Source organism: Malaclemys terrapin, chromosome 3 (genome assembly GCF_027887155.1).
Source record: "Malaclemys terrapin pileata isolate rMalTer1 chromosome 3, rMalTer1.hap1, whole genome shotgun sequence".
Taxonomy (NCBI): domain Eukaryota; kingdom Metazoa; phylum Chordata; order Testudines; family Emydidae; genus Malaclemys; species Malaclemys terrapin.
In genome coordinates, this window is record NC_071507.1 from 93,841,121 (window position 1) to 93,858,692 (window position 17,572).

At 43.1% G+C, this 17,572-nt stretch overlaps 1 protein-coding gene across 1 annotated transcript in view; it reads right to left on the reverse strand.

The window, feature by feature from the left end:
* The window catches only part of OPRM1 (opioid receptor mu 1), a 35,671-nt gene extending 20,319 nt beyond the window's left edge, over positions 1–15,352 (reverse strand). Inside the window, exon 1 of the mRNA XM_054021393.1 lies at positions 14,746–15,352. Within this exon, the coding sequence (XP_053877368.1) occupies positions 14,746–15,050 (305 nt within the window). The 5' untranslated portion in view covers positions 15,051–15,352. The remainder of the gene's footprint in view (positions 1–14,745) is intronic.
* Positions 15,353–17,572: the final 2,220 nt, after the last annotated feature.

Below are 17,572 nucleotides of genomic sequence, written 5' to 3' on the forward strand. Positions count from 1 at the left end.
TTATTTCCTCTTTTTTATTGCACATATATGTATGGAAAGAGCCATGGCAGGAGCCTGCACTAAATAAAAACAATTTGATAATGTGTTCTCTCTTTCTTACAATACAGCTGTAAAAGAGAAAGAACTGCCAGGGGAAAAAATTCTTTGGTTTTCTATGTTTCAGTGCAAAAATATTCTTATTGTCTTAATCCTCCTCTTTTCCCAGACTTGCAGTGAAGAGCAATTTCATTTAAAAAAGAAATTACTGTAAAGTGAATGCTCTGATACACAAACTAATACACAGTAAGAACATTTGGAGCCATATCAGCTGTAGTGTCAATGGGTGAAACTTCCCTGCAGTTTAAGTGTTTAGACTGTCGAACTTCCCTGCAGTCAAAAGGAGGTAAGACTGTCAAACCACCTTTAACTCAGTCCCATTATAACTAGGTAGTATGACACAAGATGGGTCTCCAGTAGTAGCTGTTGCTCCCATATGAGCTGTGTAATACACTATGAGAAGAGATGAATGTTGCTAATACATACAGTATATCCTCATTATCTAGCAGTGGGTCTTTCTAGGGTATACTTGCTTTGCCAGAAAACCACTCAACTTCAACTACTCACCTTCCCTCCCTCCCCCATGCTTCCAGTGAAACATATTTTTGAGAAAAATCAGTGGGTGCATCCATGGTAACAAATACAACATTCACAGGAATACTCCACAGGACCTGTGTGCACACAAGCAGTGCTTCATGGCTGCTGGGAATTTTTTAATTCCAAATTTATTTAATAATATTTTAAACACCAATCAAACATGGTTCCAGACAAAACACTTCCCTTTTGTCTAAAAGAACCCTTTTGTTTGCCCTAAAACAATTCAATTTTTTGACTTGTCAATTTGCCAACAATTTAAAAAAAAATCAGTTTGAGCCAAAATTATATCTATCTATTTTTGGAATGGCCATCAAACCAAAACAATTCATTTTTTGCCCAGCTCTACTTATTCCATAATTAACTCCAGCGTTTCTTGCCTTTTCCACTAAACCCTCTAGTATCAGCCACTGACATTTTGGGGATCACCCAGACCCCCAAGGGGTTCTGTCACTGGCTTCCCTGTAGCGTTGGGATGCCTGAATGCTGTGCTGCTACGGCTCAGATCCCTGATACTAGTATACTGCACACAAGCACCAGGTCTCATCCTGGCTTCCACCACCCTGGTTACTCCTTGCAGGGTGACACCAGCAGTATTCCAGCCCACAATCTCCTGAAATCCAGTATTCCTAACAACTGAATTGTCTTTTCTGATTTGTAACCCTGAAGGCATGAAACTGCCCCCACTTATCAGCTCACTTCAGTACATGCACACTTCAGTGTGTACAACAGAGACCTGCTTGGGGTAAAAATAAGTAAGATTATGTCATAGAATAGCCACAGATTCAAAGAGGAACTAGTAAGGGAGAGCAAACGCATACAAGTTACACAGAAAACAAACATAAAAGTGCAACTTCAGGCTTTGCGCTTCCATACTAGATACATTCCCTTCTCTAACACAAGTCACCTATTGCCTTTAAACAGTTTTTCAGCAAGCCCCCTACCCCGAGCAAGGATCCAGCATTTCACAGACAGCTTCCCGCTTAGAGGCTGCCCCCCTAGTTTCTGGATGAAAAACTCTCCCCCCCCCGCTTTTCTCCCCTAGCATAGTGACTCACGGTTATTCAGAGAGGGGGCGTAATTCCCTCTGGACTTGATAGCTGAATTTGATGTCTCAAAAAGAACAGGAGTACTTGTGGCACCTTAGAGACTAAAATTTATTAGAGCATAAGCTTTTGTGGGCTACAGCCCACTTCTTCGGATGTCTCAGTGTCTTCCCATTAACTTTAATGGGCCAGCATTGCCTTTTCCTGGGCTGGGTGAGGGATGGGTACTTGTTGAAGCTGGTTTCCTGTAAACACCTGGCTTGGGAGGTGCCCCCCCTGCTGTGAGGTGTAGCTGAAGTTGTACTAGTTAGGAGCAATTTTCTACAGATTCATAATCATAGTATATAACGTACCTCAGAATGACCATCAAGTTCAGAACATCACAAGCTTTCATAAAAGGCCTTACTCGAGATACTTTTGTAGTACAATAATAAAGTATGCAATCAGTTGGTTCAAATGCTCAATTTGGGGGCAGTTCTCCCCCTGTGCTGTGTGAACCCTGATTGTCACAGCCACGATCAGACAGCACACTGGACTAGATGAATTATTGGTTTGAACGCTGATGGAAATTTCCATATGAATCATAGTCAATAAAAATAGAATCATTCTGCATTTAACAGCAAATTACTTCGAGTCCTGGGCTAAATCCTGTCCTTAGGCTCACCAGGGTAAGTTCTGAGTAATCCTTCTGGAGCAAATTAATTTACTACAAATTTCCATTAGTGGAGGTAAGGGCAGAATTTGGTTCAATAATAACTAATTTATTTGTTGAGAACAACAAGTAGCAAAGTGGAGTGACTTTAGCTTTGTAATATATGGGTCAAAACTAGTCATCAGATGTGCATGCAGCTTCTTGGATATAATTTGGTCCTTAGCTTTTAAGGAAAATCAGCAAACTCATCACTGAGTTGTATGTGAAGTGATTACAAATGCCTTAAATCACTTAGTATGACATTTGCAAGACAAATAACTTTAGATGATAATGTTGATCTCATGACCACAATTGTTATAATTAACTGAGTTGCAGGATTGTTACACAGTTGCATCTAATGACCAAGCTAAATAAAGCTAATTAGGCAAAGTAAAACATGGGGTACAGCTGTATTGCCCTGAGGTTGGTCTGAGAGGCATTGTGCTTCAGGGACATTCCTCAGAAGCACAGTTCTTCCCAGAGTTCCTGTGTTGCATGGTGGTGGTAATTTGTATAACATTCCTTTTATGAAACACAACATTCTCTACACCCAGTATTTGCTTCCAGATATGATATCGTAACATGTGTTGCACCAAATCATCCAAGGGTATAGCAGAGGTATCGGATAACCTCACAGGATTAATCTCTAAATGGTAACATCAACTTTTGGTCAGTGGCAGTCTGGACTAGACTTAAATGAGACGAAATCTTATGTGGCCCATTACCAATCCCCCAAGGCACCCAATTTATCCTAAATGTGATATTTCAATGTAAAAAATGTTAATATAGATTTTGTTAATGAGGCTGAATAAAGGCAGAGAAAAGAGCATTTGAGTCATGTTCATCCTTTGTTCAAATTCTAATAAATAAATACTAAGGTATAAATGCTTTTCATCAATTTGGTTCCCTTGATCTCTAGGGGAAAAAATGGCTTTATAGTCAAACATTTACCAAGCTGTAGAGATTACACAGGCTAAATTTCAACCACAGATGGTATGCAAACACAGACACCTGTCTTTCTGTAAATGTAAAAGACATGGATCAATACACTGATAGCTACGATGGTGTTTAGGTTATTTAATGTGAAATACCAGGTGGTATTTTCTCATAACTGTTCAATAACTTCATAGTAATAATGCTAGCCATATGGACTTTAATGCAACATATAACTGGGGTGCATTTTTCATATCACCACTGGGCTAACTACTAATCAGGAACTGTGATGGTTTGAGTACTCAAAACATGCACTATTTTCTTCTCAGTTAAGATATTTTTGATAGAAACAAAAATGACCTTCCAACCCCCCCACACCCAACCCATAATCAAATTACTGTTTACCATTTATCTAACTTCCAAAGTGTGCTCAGCTTCTCTAAGAACACAGAAGTGTCAGGATCCCTGACCCAAAGAGTTTACAATCTAAGGACTTACATTCTACTGTCCTTCCTTATTTTGAGTACCTTGGGGATAATGTAAACAAGTGTAGCTGTCTCTGGACCTAAATAAAGAAGGGTTACGAACAGAGTTAGTGACAAACTTAAGAGGGGGAAGTTAGAGGTTAGGGAGAATACTACTACAAAAGTAAGAACGTGTGGTACACACCATGTTATGCTGGCCTCTTACTCCCCAATGTGTATACAAAGTTTAAAAAAAAAAGTTTGGATCTAAAATATTTCTAACCAGCCCATGAATATTGATAAAATTTCCTTTACAATAATTTTTGTCTGGTTATTCAACCTATGCCTGGTCCAAACTGTGCCCATCTTAAGCTATGGCTACACTACGGATCTTACAGCAGCATAGTATATAGCCACTCTATCTCGGTGGAAGAGCTCTCCTCCGGCATAATTAAACCAACCCCAATGAGTGGCAGTAGCTATGTCGGCAGGAGACTTTGTCCACACCGGCACTTTTGTCAGTAAAACTTATGTTGATCAGAGGTATGTTTTTTCACTGACTGGCAAAACTTTTGCCAACAAAAGTGCTGGTGTTGACAAAGTCTTTGTCTATGAATGCCTTAATTCATAATCACTTGCTATCTGTCATTTTTGGCCCCTATTCTTCCCTCTGAATAATGACTAAAGCTTTACGTCTTGTCAGAGAAAGAGTTGTCGAGTCTTCTTCCATCACATGCACAGCATTCTCCGTCACCTTCATTGACCTATCTATATCAGAATTCAGTCCAAAACTACCTTTCTTGGGCCCAGTCATCCCACCTCCTTGTGCAAAGCATACAAAGGAATGAAAAGGTATAAAGTGGTATGAAACAAAGGGTAATTCATACCAAATTAGCAGCACTGGCATGCTATCCCTGCACGATGCAATGCCAACAGCACTCAATTCTTGTGCCGCTTCAAGACAGTGAGCAAGTAAAAATTAGTGCTGGAAGAAACATTTTTGACAAAGTGTCATTTTGTCAAAGCTGAAATACTTGAGAAAAACTCTCATACTCTATAGCCTGCTGATCACTGGTTTGCACTGGCTTGAGAGAGACCCAGGTTCAAGTCCTTGATTCACTGCAGAGTTTGCCATGCCAGATCACTGAGTCAAGGGACTTGAAGCAGGATCTCCCACAGCCCCGCCAGTGCTCTACCCACCAAGCTATAGAGCATGAGAGTTGCTCTCTGTGGTCTGAAGCAGGGCTGGCTCCAGGCACCAGCCCAGCAAGCAGGTGCTTGGGGTGGCCAAGGGGAAGAGGCAGCACGTCGGGCTGTTCCGCGGCAATTAGGCAGCGGGTCCCTCTTGGAGGGAAGCACCTGCCGTCGAATTCCTGCCAAAGAAGAAAGCGGCTTTTTTTTTTCCTTGCTGCTTGGGGCAGCAAAAACCCTGGAGCTGGTCCTGGTCTGAAGTAACCAGTGAGTCCCGGACTCAAAACACCTTCCTGACCAGAAAACCTCATGTTTCAATCTGAAAACAGACATTTCAACACAATTCTATTTTTCATGAAAACATTCAAAAGGTTTTGGTTTTGTGCTAGTGCGGTACAAAAATTTTGAAAGCTGCCACAAACCAGAATTGTTGTCCTCCAGACGGCTCTGATAAAATACTATTATAGCCTTAAAGGAAAAGCTTAAGAAAGTCAGTACCCTGGTATGACTACTAAAAACAAACGAATAACTAGGGCTGTCAAACCATTAAAAAATTAATCGTGATTAATTGCAGTTTTAATTGCACAGTTAAACAATAATAGAATACCAATTTAAATGTATTATAAATATTTTAGATGTTTTTCTACATTTTCAAACATATTGATTTCAATTACAATGCAGAACACAAAGTGTAGAGTGTTCACTTTATATTATTTTTTATTACAAATATTTGTACTGTAAAAAAGAAACACAATAGTGCAATCTACAAGTCAAAGCATTAAGGGGCAGACGTATGTTTAGCACATCGGGCATGTAAATACCTTGCAACGCCAGCTACAATAGTGCCATGCAAATGCCTGTTCTCACTTTCAGGTGACATTGTAAATAAGAAGTGGGCAACATTATCGCCTGTGAATGTAAACAAACTTGTTTGTCTTAGTGATTGGCTGAACAAGAAGTAGGACTGAGTGAAATTGTAGGATCTAAAGTTTTAAATTGTTTTGTTTTTGAGTGCAGTTATGTAAAAAAAATAGTTCTACATTTATATGTTGCACACTGACGATAAAGAGATTGCACTACAGTACTTGTCTGAGGTGAATTGAAAAATACTATTTCTTTTGTTTAGATTTTTTACAATGCAAATATTTGTAATAAAAATATAAAGTGAGCACTGTACACTTTGTATTCTGTGATGTAACTGAAATCAATAGATTTGAAAATATAGAACATCCAAAATATTTATAATAAATAATAATAGAATACCAATTTAAATTTAACAGTGCGATTGAAACTGCGATTAATTGCAATTAATTTTTTAGATTGAATTAATTTGTTTCAGGATAATCACTTGAGTTAACTGTGATTAATTGACAGCCCTACAAATAATACTACTATAAATAGAAAAAGGGATGTTAGTGTCCCAGACACTGCACATAGTTAAAACTGCAGCACTATTTCAACCCCTCCTCCCCCAAAACATTCATGGTGGGATTTGGTTTTAGTGCTCTACACTTGGAGTGATTGTTAGGTATAATTTCATGAGGTGGGTTGTCCAAATAGATTTGACAGAATTCCATTGTTGATAACACCATTATTAGATCAGGGCCTCTACACTGCAGAAACATGCACATAGCATACAAAAACCCACAGTAGAATGTGCTAATCCACACTCTATAATTTGTACAAAAATGCAGTTTCTTTCCATTACTCTGCAAATGCTATTATCAAATAGTTACAGTGAGGTCACATACTGCCCAGAATTCATTCATTTTACAAATTCTGCTATAGTAGTATATCCTGGAACATTATCCAGTAATTAACAACAACATACAGTTTAAGTATTTGAATATATAAAGCATGTTTTGTGATTCATCACCTTTTCTTTTTTACTGTTTGCTCCTATCGGGCCTGATCCAAACCCCACTGACATCAACTGAAAGACTTCCACTGAATTCTCTGGGCTTTGGATCAGGCCGTTTGCCAATTCCAATAGTTCAGCAGTGGGTCTCTTAGTCATTAATAAATTAATGGGATTCTAATGTACAGCATTCCAAACACCACATTAAATTCTAATCCCTCCCATCCCACAAAACTTGTAAACACTCCCCAAAACACTGTTTCACCACTCAAAAAAGCAATTAAGAAAACCAAGCAAGATAAACCCACTGTTGCCATTAGCAAAGAAAAACACACACACCACATGTCAAAAGCAGAAAGTCTGAAGAAATCAGCAATATTCTCCACAAAATAAGCAAAGAAAAAATTACCCTCACCCAACATTGACACATAACACAAGAAAAAGAAACATTGAGTCCCCTTCTAAAAGCTTTCCTATAAAAAATTACACATCAGCATCAAGATTTTCCATCCCTTCTGTACCCCACTCTGAGCCTGGATTGAGGCATAGGCACTTTGGCCCCAGCTCCTGGAGTCCTGCGATTACATGTCTTTCAGTTGTCTTTCAGTTAAAAAAAAAAAAGTTTCTAGTCTTCTTGCTTGTGAAGAAAAATTTGAAAATGCACCTACAGTGCAGCTGATGCAGAGACCCTAAAATTACACTCTGAGAGGGGTGAACCTCACAGAGCATCTCAAGGAGGTGTTAACTTCCAGGTCCCTGCTCTGAGGCACCCTACCAACACCGGTCCAGCAAATCACAGTATGGGTGGCAGGAGCAGAAGAGTGCAGTGTGTCCAACCAACTCACCCAAGCAGATGCACCTCAATTACTGAGCTAAGTACTGGGGGGAACCCCAATGCTGCCACCCTACCTCTTCAGATGAGAGAGATGATCTTAGCATTAGGTCGATTTCTAATGGTGTGGTGTGCTTAGTGCCCTGGATATGCTTAATTTGACCCTAGACCTTCTCTCTGCCTCCCATCATAAGCTCCGAGGGCCCTTTCTCCTCCTCCACTGCCCCTCACTGTCCTGCTAAACCCATTTTCCTACTTTACTGCCCCTCATCCAAATCCTGAACAATCTTTCTTCTGCCTCCTGCTTCTGATCCTTGAGGACTCTTCTTCCTCCTCTTCTCCTGCCCCATGCTAACACAGGATGACCTAGCGAGGGGTCATGGTTACTTACATTACTAGATGCCAACCCATGCTGAATCACAATTCCCAGCTTTCACATGGAAAATATTGGTAATAGTTTTGATAAAAAAGTGGGATAAATGTGAAAAATGCCATGGCAAGCAAAATTCTTAGAGAAAGTTAAGGGTTGTGTTTGAAATATTTGGTTTTAAAAAGGGCCATTTTTCAACCATAACTTTTAAAAAAAAAAATTGACCTGTTTTAGCTGTAACTAACACACGCAGATCAGCCAGGTGCAGTCTGGACTGGCTGTTGCCTGCTGCTCCCCTTCTCCATCTGATCACAAATGGATGACTCTGAAATATGCCCTGGTAATAGGCTGGGCTCTAACCACCATGTATGGACTGAAAGAACAATACAATTTTCAATTGTTTGAATATATAAAGCATATTTTGTGATAAAAAGTAAAAGTAATGTTATTTTTTGTTCCTACAGAGCCTGATCCAAAACCCACTGAAGCCAACTGAAAGACTTCATTGATTTCACTGGGCTGAATCACAGCTTCTCTTCCCTTTAAATCATTAGTAAAAAAAGTGTCCTGAGAAATCCGAAGGGAGGAATTTTGTTTTCTATCATTCGGCAAAGACTCCTTTCATCTAGGTGTCCTAAGCTTCTAGGTGCCAGAAGCTGGGAGTGGATGACAGGCAGGGCGGGTGCAACCCATTAGGCGACCGAGGCGGTCACCTAGGGCACTACAATTTGGGGGGCGGTGACCGCAGCGGTATTTTGGCAGCCGGACCTTCCACTGCCTCTGTGGGGGTGGCATTTCGGGGTGGGACCTTCCACCGCCTAGCGTGGCAGAAAAGCTGGCGGCACTCCTGATGACAGGGGATGGATCACTTGATAATTGCCCACTCCTGTTCATTCCCTCTGAAGCACCTGGCATTGGCTGCTGTCTGAAGACAGGATACTGGGCGAGATGGACCGTTGGTCTGACCCAGTATGGCCATTCTTGCATTGTAATTTCACATTCATGGTACTAGGCAAATCATTTACCATCAAGATACAAGGCATTTACCATCAAGACCAAGGGTACTTCAGTCTTAATTTATGAGAAATGCAGTTAAGGCTCCAATTCTGAGAAGTGTGCAGTGCCTTCAGTTCCCATTGACTTTACTGGGTGTTGTGGGCACTAAGCTCCTCTCAGCACCTTGCAGGATTGAGCTCTGAGGTAAATATTCCATCTTTCCGGACATCCGTGTAGTGTCAAGGATGGTTGACAACATTTGTATTATCTTTCTGGAAGTGCTAAAGTCTTAGCCTCAGATCCTCAAAGGTATTTAGGCAGCTACCTCCCATTGAAATCAGTGGAAGTTAGGTGCCTAAAGAGCTTTGAAGATCTGACCCTTAGACCACAATCCTCCTCCCATGCACGTCCATGACAAATCTCCCACTGACACGAATGGGAGCAGGACAGCACCCATAGATTGCTTTGGTAACTGAATTCACTGTGTTACTAATAGCACACTGTATCTATGTGCCACTCAATAGCTAGAAGTCACATTTGTTGTTGCTTAACAATGTTTGCCGACTAAAATGTTAATTTAAGAAGAATATTATAATTCGCCTTCATAAGCTCTGAGCATGTCTTTTGAAAAGCATTACTGCACCCTATTCATTTTGGAATTAATATTCAGATGGAATCCATAAAGAAAATAGCTAATATAGTGCCACAATAGTCAAGGAATCAATGGAGGGTGATAAAACCTGAGTTCTATTGTATCACTCAGAAACATAGCAGAGGAGCTGCTTGATCGTCACTGACAGAAACAACTCAGAGTTGGCTACACAGGACTTGATTGGACACAGGGCCGGCTCCAGGCACCAGTGTAGCAAGCTGGTGCTTGGGGCGGCACACGGAAGGGGACGGCACGTCCAGCTCTTTGGCTCCGGGTCCCTCACTCCCTCTCGGCGGGAAGGACCTGTTGCCGAACTGCCGCCGAAGAAGCGGCGGCGGCAGAGTCACAGCGGAAGTGCCGCAGATTGCGATCACGGCTTTTTTTTTTTTTTTTTTTTTGGGCTGCTTGGGGCGGCAAAAACCCAGGAGCCGGCCCTGATTGGACAGGATGCAGGTACAGAATGGTGTACATATAAATTAAAGTTAAAAAGTTCTGGAGAATCTGATCCTGCATCAATGAGAATGCTGCTGAATAGCTGTCAAGTCACTCCTCCGTAGTGGCAAAAATTTGGTCAAGGAAAAGAGCAAACAGATAAGCAAAGCCTAATTTGCAAACTGAGATTCATGTTTAGGCCTATGTATTCCACTCTTTGACTTGTCCTTTTTTAACCCATTGCTCAGGAGAGTAAGGGACCAGATGCACAAGTGGCTTGAGTAGTAGCATGGAGGATTATAGTTGTCCTTGCATAATGTTCAGGACTTTGAATGATCAAGGCCCAAAACTCATAATTTTAAAACCCCTTTTCTTAACCTTATCAATCTTCCTGAAAAGATGATGTACCCAGGGATGAGATGTGGTGTGCAAAATTTCAGAAAGAACTTTTCTTTTTGGAGGAGCTAGATATTGGACTACTGTTAATGGAGCTTTCACCTTAACTATGGGGCAACTCCATGTGCTTTCGATCACATTTCCAAAGGAGCTAGGTTTATTGGGAGTTATTGAAGCTCAACACCTCTGAAGATCAACTCATTACTGTTGTTGTTGGGCTTGATCCTCCAAGGTACCCAGGACCAGTTCCTCAAAGGTATTTAGGTGCCTAACTCCCATTGAAATAATAGAATATTCTGGTGCAGATCTCCCTCAATCTCTCCACTTGAAGTTGTTCCATTTTAATTAAATATTAATTGAGTCACAGATAGTTAGAATGACTCTACTTCTTAGTGGTTAAAGCACTGAACTGCAAGGTGGCAGATCCCCATTCAAATCCCTTTTACATATTGGGTAGAGGGGGGACTAAAACCAGGAGTCTCTCCTATTCCACCTGCATACCCTAACCACTGGGCTAGTAGTCTCATCCCCTTCATCCCTTGTTTTGTGTGAACTCACCTGAGGAGCCCAATCTGGTAGGCAGCTTTTGAGCATGCCCACTGCATCAAATCCCAGCCCTGCTCCAAACTTAAGCAGCCAAACATGTATCTTCCTCTGGTTTGTGAATCACTCTGGGGCTTAGGCAGGAGGTAGGTACTGTGACAAAGTTCCTCCTCTATCTTGGTGGGTCCTGCACTTATTGATGGATTTTCTTGCCTCAGAGATTCACTATGTGGGTTGGGGAACAGCCCAGAGACCTTCCCCTCGGGAAAAACCCACAGTCCAAGTCAATTGGGAGGTTTGGGGGGAACCCAGGCCCACCCTCTACTCCGGGTTCCAGCCCAGGGCCCTGTGGACTACAGCTGTCTATAGTGCCTCCTGTAACAGCTGCATGACAGCTACAACTCCCTGGGCTACTTCCTCATGGCCTCCTCCAAACACCTTCCTTATTCTCACCAGAGGACCTTCCTCCTGGTGTCTGATAACACTTGTGCTCCTCAGTCCTCCAGTAGCACACCCTCTCAGCTCCTTGCACCTCTTGCTCGTAGCTCCTCACATTCACACCACAAACTGAAGTGAGCTCCTTTTAAAACCCAGGTGCCCTGATTAACCTACCTTAATTGATTCTAGCAGCTTTTTCTTAATTGGCTCCAGGTGTCCTAATTAGCCTGCCTGCCTTAACTGGTTCTAGCAGGTTCCTGATTACTCTAGTACAGCCTCTGGTCACTCAGGGAATAGAAAACTACTCATCCAGTGACCAGTATATTTGCCCTCTACCAGACTCCTGTACCCCACTGGTCTGGGTCTGTCACAGTACCCAGATACCTAGAATGAGGCAGCAGTGCACATGTCCACAGGCAGGAACACAGGCGCATAGGGAACTTTTACTGCAAAAACATAGGTGCTGTGTGACTTTAGCCACTTATAAGGTTATGTGGCAGCCAAGCAGGAGTTTGGTGAATCTCAATTGGTGCCAAAAACGGGGACTTAGGTGCCTAAGTACCTTTATGGATCCCACCCTTAACCTCTTTGTGCCTCATATCCCCATCTGTAAAATGAAAGGAATAATACTTCCTTTCTCCCACTCTTTGTCTTGTCTATTTAGATTGTAAGTTCTTTGGGACTGAGACTGTCCCTTAAAATGACTATGTATTATGTCTAGGACACTGAGGCTTCTTGGTGATGCTGTAATACAAATAATAATAAAGGCAAAAATTGTTAAAATGGTACTATCAGTTATTGGATATTTAGCAGGTACAGCTGGCATAACTAAACCACCTCAAACCAGTACTTATTTACAAGCATCCTTACTCTGTTATATTATGCATCTGATTTTCCCCAGTGGAATACATTCAATACATGTATCAAACAAATATGGTCATCATGCCATTTAGAAGTATTTGTACAGCTGGAAAGTTGCCAGGAAATGGCATGTTTTGCTGATTGGATAAAATCACAGAGTGGTATCGAATCTTTCCAGCTATTTCAATTTAAAATCCAGTTCCTAAAGGGTAATTTGAAACAACAGCTCACTGGCCTGGGATAGGACAACTCCAACTGGAACCAATGATGCATATTACTGAATCTCCATTTACATTAACCCTGTCTACCAAGTTGGCTTATTAATTGGTGTGCCATAAATTCACTAGCATGATACTACTGCTCTTAAATATATACTGTGGGTGAGACAAATTTCTACTCTCATCAATATCTCAAATCCTGTACTTTTGCAGTTAAGATTTTCAGTATTGGGAAATATGTCCATTGTGAAGTTTCAGTGATTGCTGCTATAATGCAAGCAGTTGCTGTGGGACTGTCTCCATTCTGCCCTTTCTGTTACAATATGGCACTCGTCACTAGCAACTACTTTCCATGCTATTCCTGCTAATTGTGCCCTGCTGCACCAATCTGTCAAATTAGTCCCAGATTGACTCAGACATTAAAAAGTTCCCTTCTGCTTGTATTCCCTGGAAAATACAATATATTTTAAAACAACAAGATTAAACTAGTGAAAAACAACAATTTTAGAAAATAACTACAAATCTGGTTTTGCCTTTGGTAAGGCATCATATTATTTTTATTTATTTAAAACACTAACAGTTTATAACTTCAGGACCACTCAGGATAACAACATATCACCTTGCTTTAATATATAGAATTATTTCTATTTCCTCTTCTCATCACATTATGAAAACCTTTAAAAATTACATTAAAATTAATGCAAGAAAGGTGTTGTTTCTCACAAGAATATGTATTCTAAATGAAACCCCAGTTTCCTACAGCAATTCCATCTATTGCAATCATTGCTTTCAATAGATGGTGCTGTTTTCAAAGAAAAAGTTATTGTAATCTGATTTCTCCCAAATGTTAGACAAATGTAAGGAGCAAATTTCATTCCTCTCTTACTTTCATGGTATTAAGAAATCTGATTTGCAAGTGTAGAGGACTCAGTCATGAAGCAACTGCAACTTATTTAAAAAAACCCTTTAAATCTTAAATGGCTCCTTTGAATAACAGTTGTCCCACTTGTAAATATATTTATCTGGAATTTGGAATATCTGTGAGAAAGCTAAGAAAGATTGCAACAACACCGAAAAAGAAGGAATTAGTTTTAATGGGCCCGATCCTTTCCTTAGTAGAGGTTAGTGGGAATTTTGCCATTAATTTTAAGGGGGAGACTACAGAGCCCCAGGAAGAAAGGTAGGGGTGTGTGTGTGTGTGTGTGTAAAAGGTTAGGTGTTATAATATTCACGTGTGTGTAGTGTTAAAGAATCATAGTTTTAATCCTTCTGTCTCCTTAGCTAGTATGCTAGAGTTCCGTGTGAAAGCACATCACAAATGTTCTGAGCAAATGCATTTATCTCCACTTATTTGTGAGCATTTGTTCTGGACTCTCAGGTAGTGATTATCAGATTATAAATAACACAGCCATGAAGATTATAAATTGTCACCTAAACAAGTAGACCTCACTTTTGCCTCTGTGGCGCGTTGTGTTAGTTTCTTTCTCTCTAATTTATTATTCGTTTAGTCAGCTCACCTCTGACCCTTGCTGAAATTTCCTTCATCAGGCAGAAAGATCCGTTGCCTTCCTTTGATCCGATCTTTGTGAAATATTTTTCTTTCACTACCAGATCTAGCGTGCAATTTTTCCCCAGCACCTCTTCAGTTTACCCCTAGCAGAGGCAACATGCCTCCCATAGGGTATTTTAGCAATACATTAATATCGTCTGCGATTAGTCACAAAGCAGAAAGAGGAAAACGGAGAGGTCTGTCTAAAAGATCCCCCAGTCCCGTGTCTCTGAAGCAGGAAGAGGCAACTTAACTTGCAAGAATCTCAGACCCTCTCCAGGTGGCCAGCACAACCGGGGCGGGAGAGACAGAGCTTGGGTGTGGAAAGTATCTCCAAGCAGGACCCTACTTTCAGCCGAGCCAATTCAAGGGTGATTCCCCCGCCCCCCTTCCAGCCAGCCTCATCAAGGCAAAGACATCCTGTCCCCTCTCTCCCCACCCCGGTGTCAAGCAATCGCACTGTCCGGCGCCATGTAGCTGCTCCCGGGTTGCGAGCGGTGCCGAGGAAAGTGACGAATAAGAAAAAGAGTTTGGTGCTTTATACCCTCCCTGGTCTCTCTCCCTCCGGCCCCCAGCCTCCGTGCGTGAACCCAGCTCCCCCTGGCCCCGGGGCAGCCTCCTTCTGCCTCCTGCCCAGCCCCTTACCTGATGATGACATACATGACCAAGAAGTTTCCAAAGAGCCCCACCACGCACACGACGGAGTAGAGAACCATGATGGTGATGGCTGTGATCATGGAGGGGCTGACCCCGCTCGCCGGGCACGGGCTGCCGCTGCCTCCCCCCTGGCTGCTGTTGGTGCCACTGCACGGGTCGGACTGGTTCCAGCCGGGCACCTCCGGGCGCCCGGACAGGTTGCCCCAGACGCCCGGCGGCAGGGGAGGGCAGCCGGCGGAGGGAGGCGCGAAGGGGCCGCAGGCGCTGGAGTTGGCGGGGAAGGAGCTGTCCATGGTGCTGGGCGGAGGAGAGCGCAGGACGCGCTCCCGAGCAGCAGGTAAACCGCTGGGCGGGCAGCGGGCGGGCTCAGCGGCGTCCCTCGCAGGCCGCCTCCAGGGGGAGAGGGAGCGACCCCAGCCTGCAGCCAGCGAGGCGCACCGGGCGGCGGGGAGCGGCGAACTGACACATGCACAGCGCGCCTCGCAGAGCCTGACACGCGATTGTCTTCGGCTGGAAGCTGCCACCTCAGCCCCCCCGAGGAGCACCCGGGAGCTGCGGGGAGGGGGCGCCGGGGAGCAGGCGGCTGGCTGGCTGGCTGGCGAGGGAGAGCGGGTTCTTGCGCAAAAGAAACGCCAAAGCTTCGCTCGCTCGCTCGCCTGCCCGCCAGATGCGCGCGCCCGCACGTGCGCTCCCACAGCTGGATGGGCGGCACGCGTGTGTGCTGGCTGGACACGAGCAGAGAGGCGGAGCCTGCGGCTGGGGGGTGGGGGAAGGAAAAGGGAGAGGGACGCGAATCGCCTTTTCTCTCTTGGCGTTTGTTCTTTTTAACGAACTTGTACAAGGAGGACATGTGACCCGGCTGCTGTGTCCCAGCCTCCCAAGATTGGGTGACTATCAACTCTCCCCACCCCTCTTGTACAGCCCACGGGCAGAGGAAACGGGGGACGAGGAGGGGGAGGCTGAACTCCCGTCTTACAAATCCCCTTTGCCTTCGTTACCTCCAGCTTTGTTCTGCTCACTCCTTCTTCCTCACCGAGGGGAAGGAGAGACAGAAGGGCAGCTACTAGGACAAACCACACAGCTATCTTTCCCAAATGCAGTATATTCTTTTGGATCCAGCCACTAGCAGCAATGGCACTTACGATAAAGTCATTTCCAATCTGTCCTTCCCCAGGAGCTGGTACCTGCTCCTGTCTTGGAGCACAAGAAAGCACCAGCATCAATAGAGAAAATGTGACCTGAAGCTAGGGATTCAACAGGCTGAGTTTATAAGGTGTGTAAAATGCAATTGATTAACATAATGAGTCAGGGAAGGTTAATGCGGGATTACCCTCTTATTAGATAGTTTCAGTGGGAGTTTGCTTTATCTAGTAAAATGTGATTTACCATATGGCAACAGGTTGTGAAATGATAGGCAAACAGACTTGTGATCTGCTTTTCACGAAGCCTAAGAATTGTGACCAGAGAAACTTCTGCTTGATCAATTTAATGATAATTTTATCAAGGTGTGGAGATTTTACAAGATTTGCTAACATTACAAGGAAGGGACCCAAAGACACCACATTCGAAGGCTGTGGGCATGTATTTTATTTACACACTGCTTGTTTGGACAGGTTGGCATTTTTAAGTGGAACATTCATTCCAAAGCTGCACTGAGATCCTCCTGTGCATTTCCAGAAGCAGCCTGCCCGCTCAGGATTTCTTGGACCAAATTCTTTTGCTGTCACATTCCTGAAGTCAAAGGGGCTCCACTGCAAGTGAGAGAAAAAAGTTAACTCCCAGTGAACAGGAAGCAGGAAACATAGCTAGCAGTGTGACTGCTCCATATTCTGCATTAAACATTGCTCAGGCCTAGCTCAGCCACTGCTCAGCATCAATGCACTTCCTGCCTGCAGAGCAGGGAAAAGTGAGTGTGTCTATGGTGACCAGATAGCAATTGTGAAAAATCAGGATGGGGGACTGTGTGGGAGTAATAGGGTCCTATATAAGAACAAAGCCCCTAATATTGGTACATCTGGTCATCCTAGATGTGTCAGAGTTGCATAGGCGTGTGTAAGGCTGTGGTACCATTGGGGAAGGGGGAGGAATACTTCCCCCTGAGTTTCCGTACAGGAAGTGTGCGAGCTCCCAGATGGAGGTTTTAACTACAGCACAGCATTAGTGTGAAATGTGAATTCTGTGGAGGAGATGTGCCCCTGGGGCAGGGAGTCAGTATTTTGTTTACAAACAGAAGCAGGGTGATTAAGATAAGAAAGGGATGGTGATTAAATTAAGGATCTGGAAGTTTAGTCTGTAAAACAGGAATCCCTCTGTGGAGGTGGAGGGGGAGGGAAAGGGGGGGGTTCTTTTAGAGGGAACACAAGGGACTCAGAAAAAATACAGCCAGGCAACTCTGAGCCAAGGTTACATTGAGAAAAGGGGGAGATTTGGGAGTGTAGCCTGAAAAGGGGCCAAAACCAAGAGAATTCCACATTTTAAATGTGGCTCAGATATTTAAGTATGAAAGGTATAGTTATTAAGCACATGTTAATATATGTGAGTGGAGGCACTGATGGCAATAGAAGTTTTACTGGATTAAGGACTAGAAGATTTGACCCTCCAACTTTCTTTCAAATGGAAGAGCTGCCCAGAGCTTCTGTGCCTGTTTATTTTCCTTTCCTGCCTGCAGTGGCCCTGATATACTTCAAAAGTCTCAATTTTTTTCTCAACTTTAAAATATGGAATTCTCTTGGTTTTTGATTTTAAATATTCTCCAGTGAGAACTGCAACTCAATCACTGTAGTGTTGTGTTTAAGAGCCCTCTGGAAAGTAACTA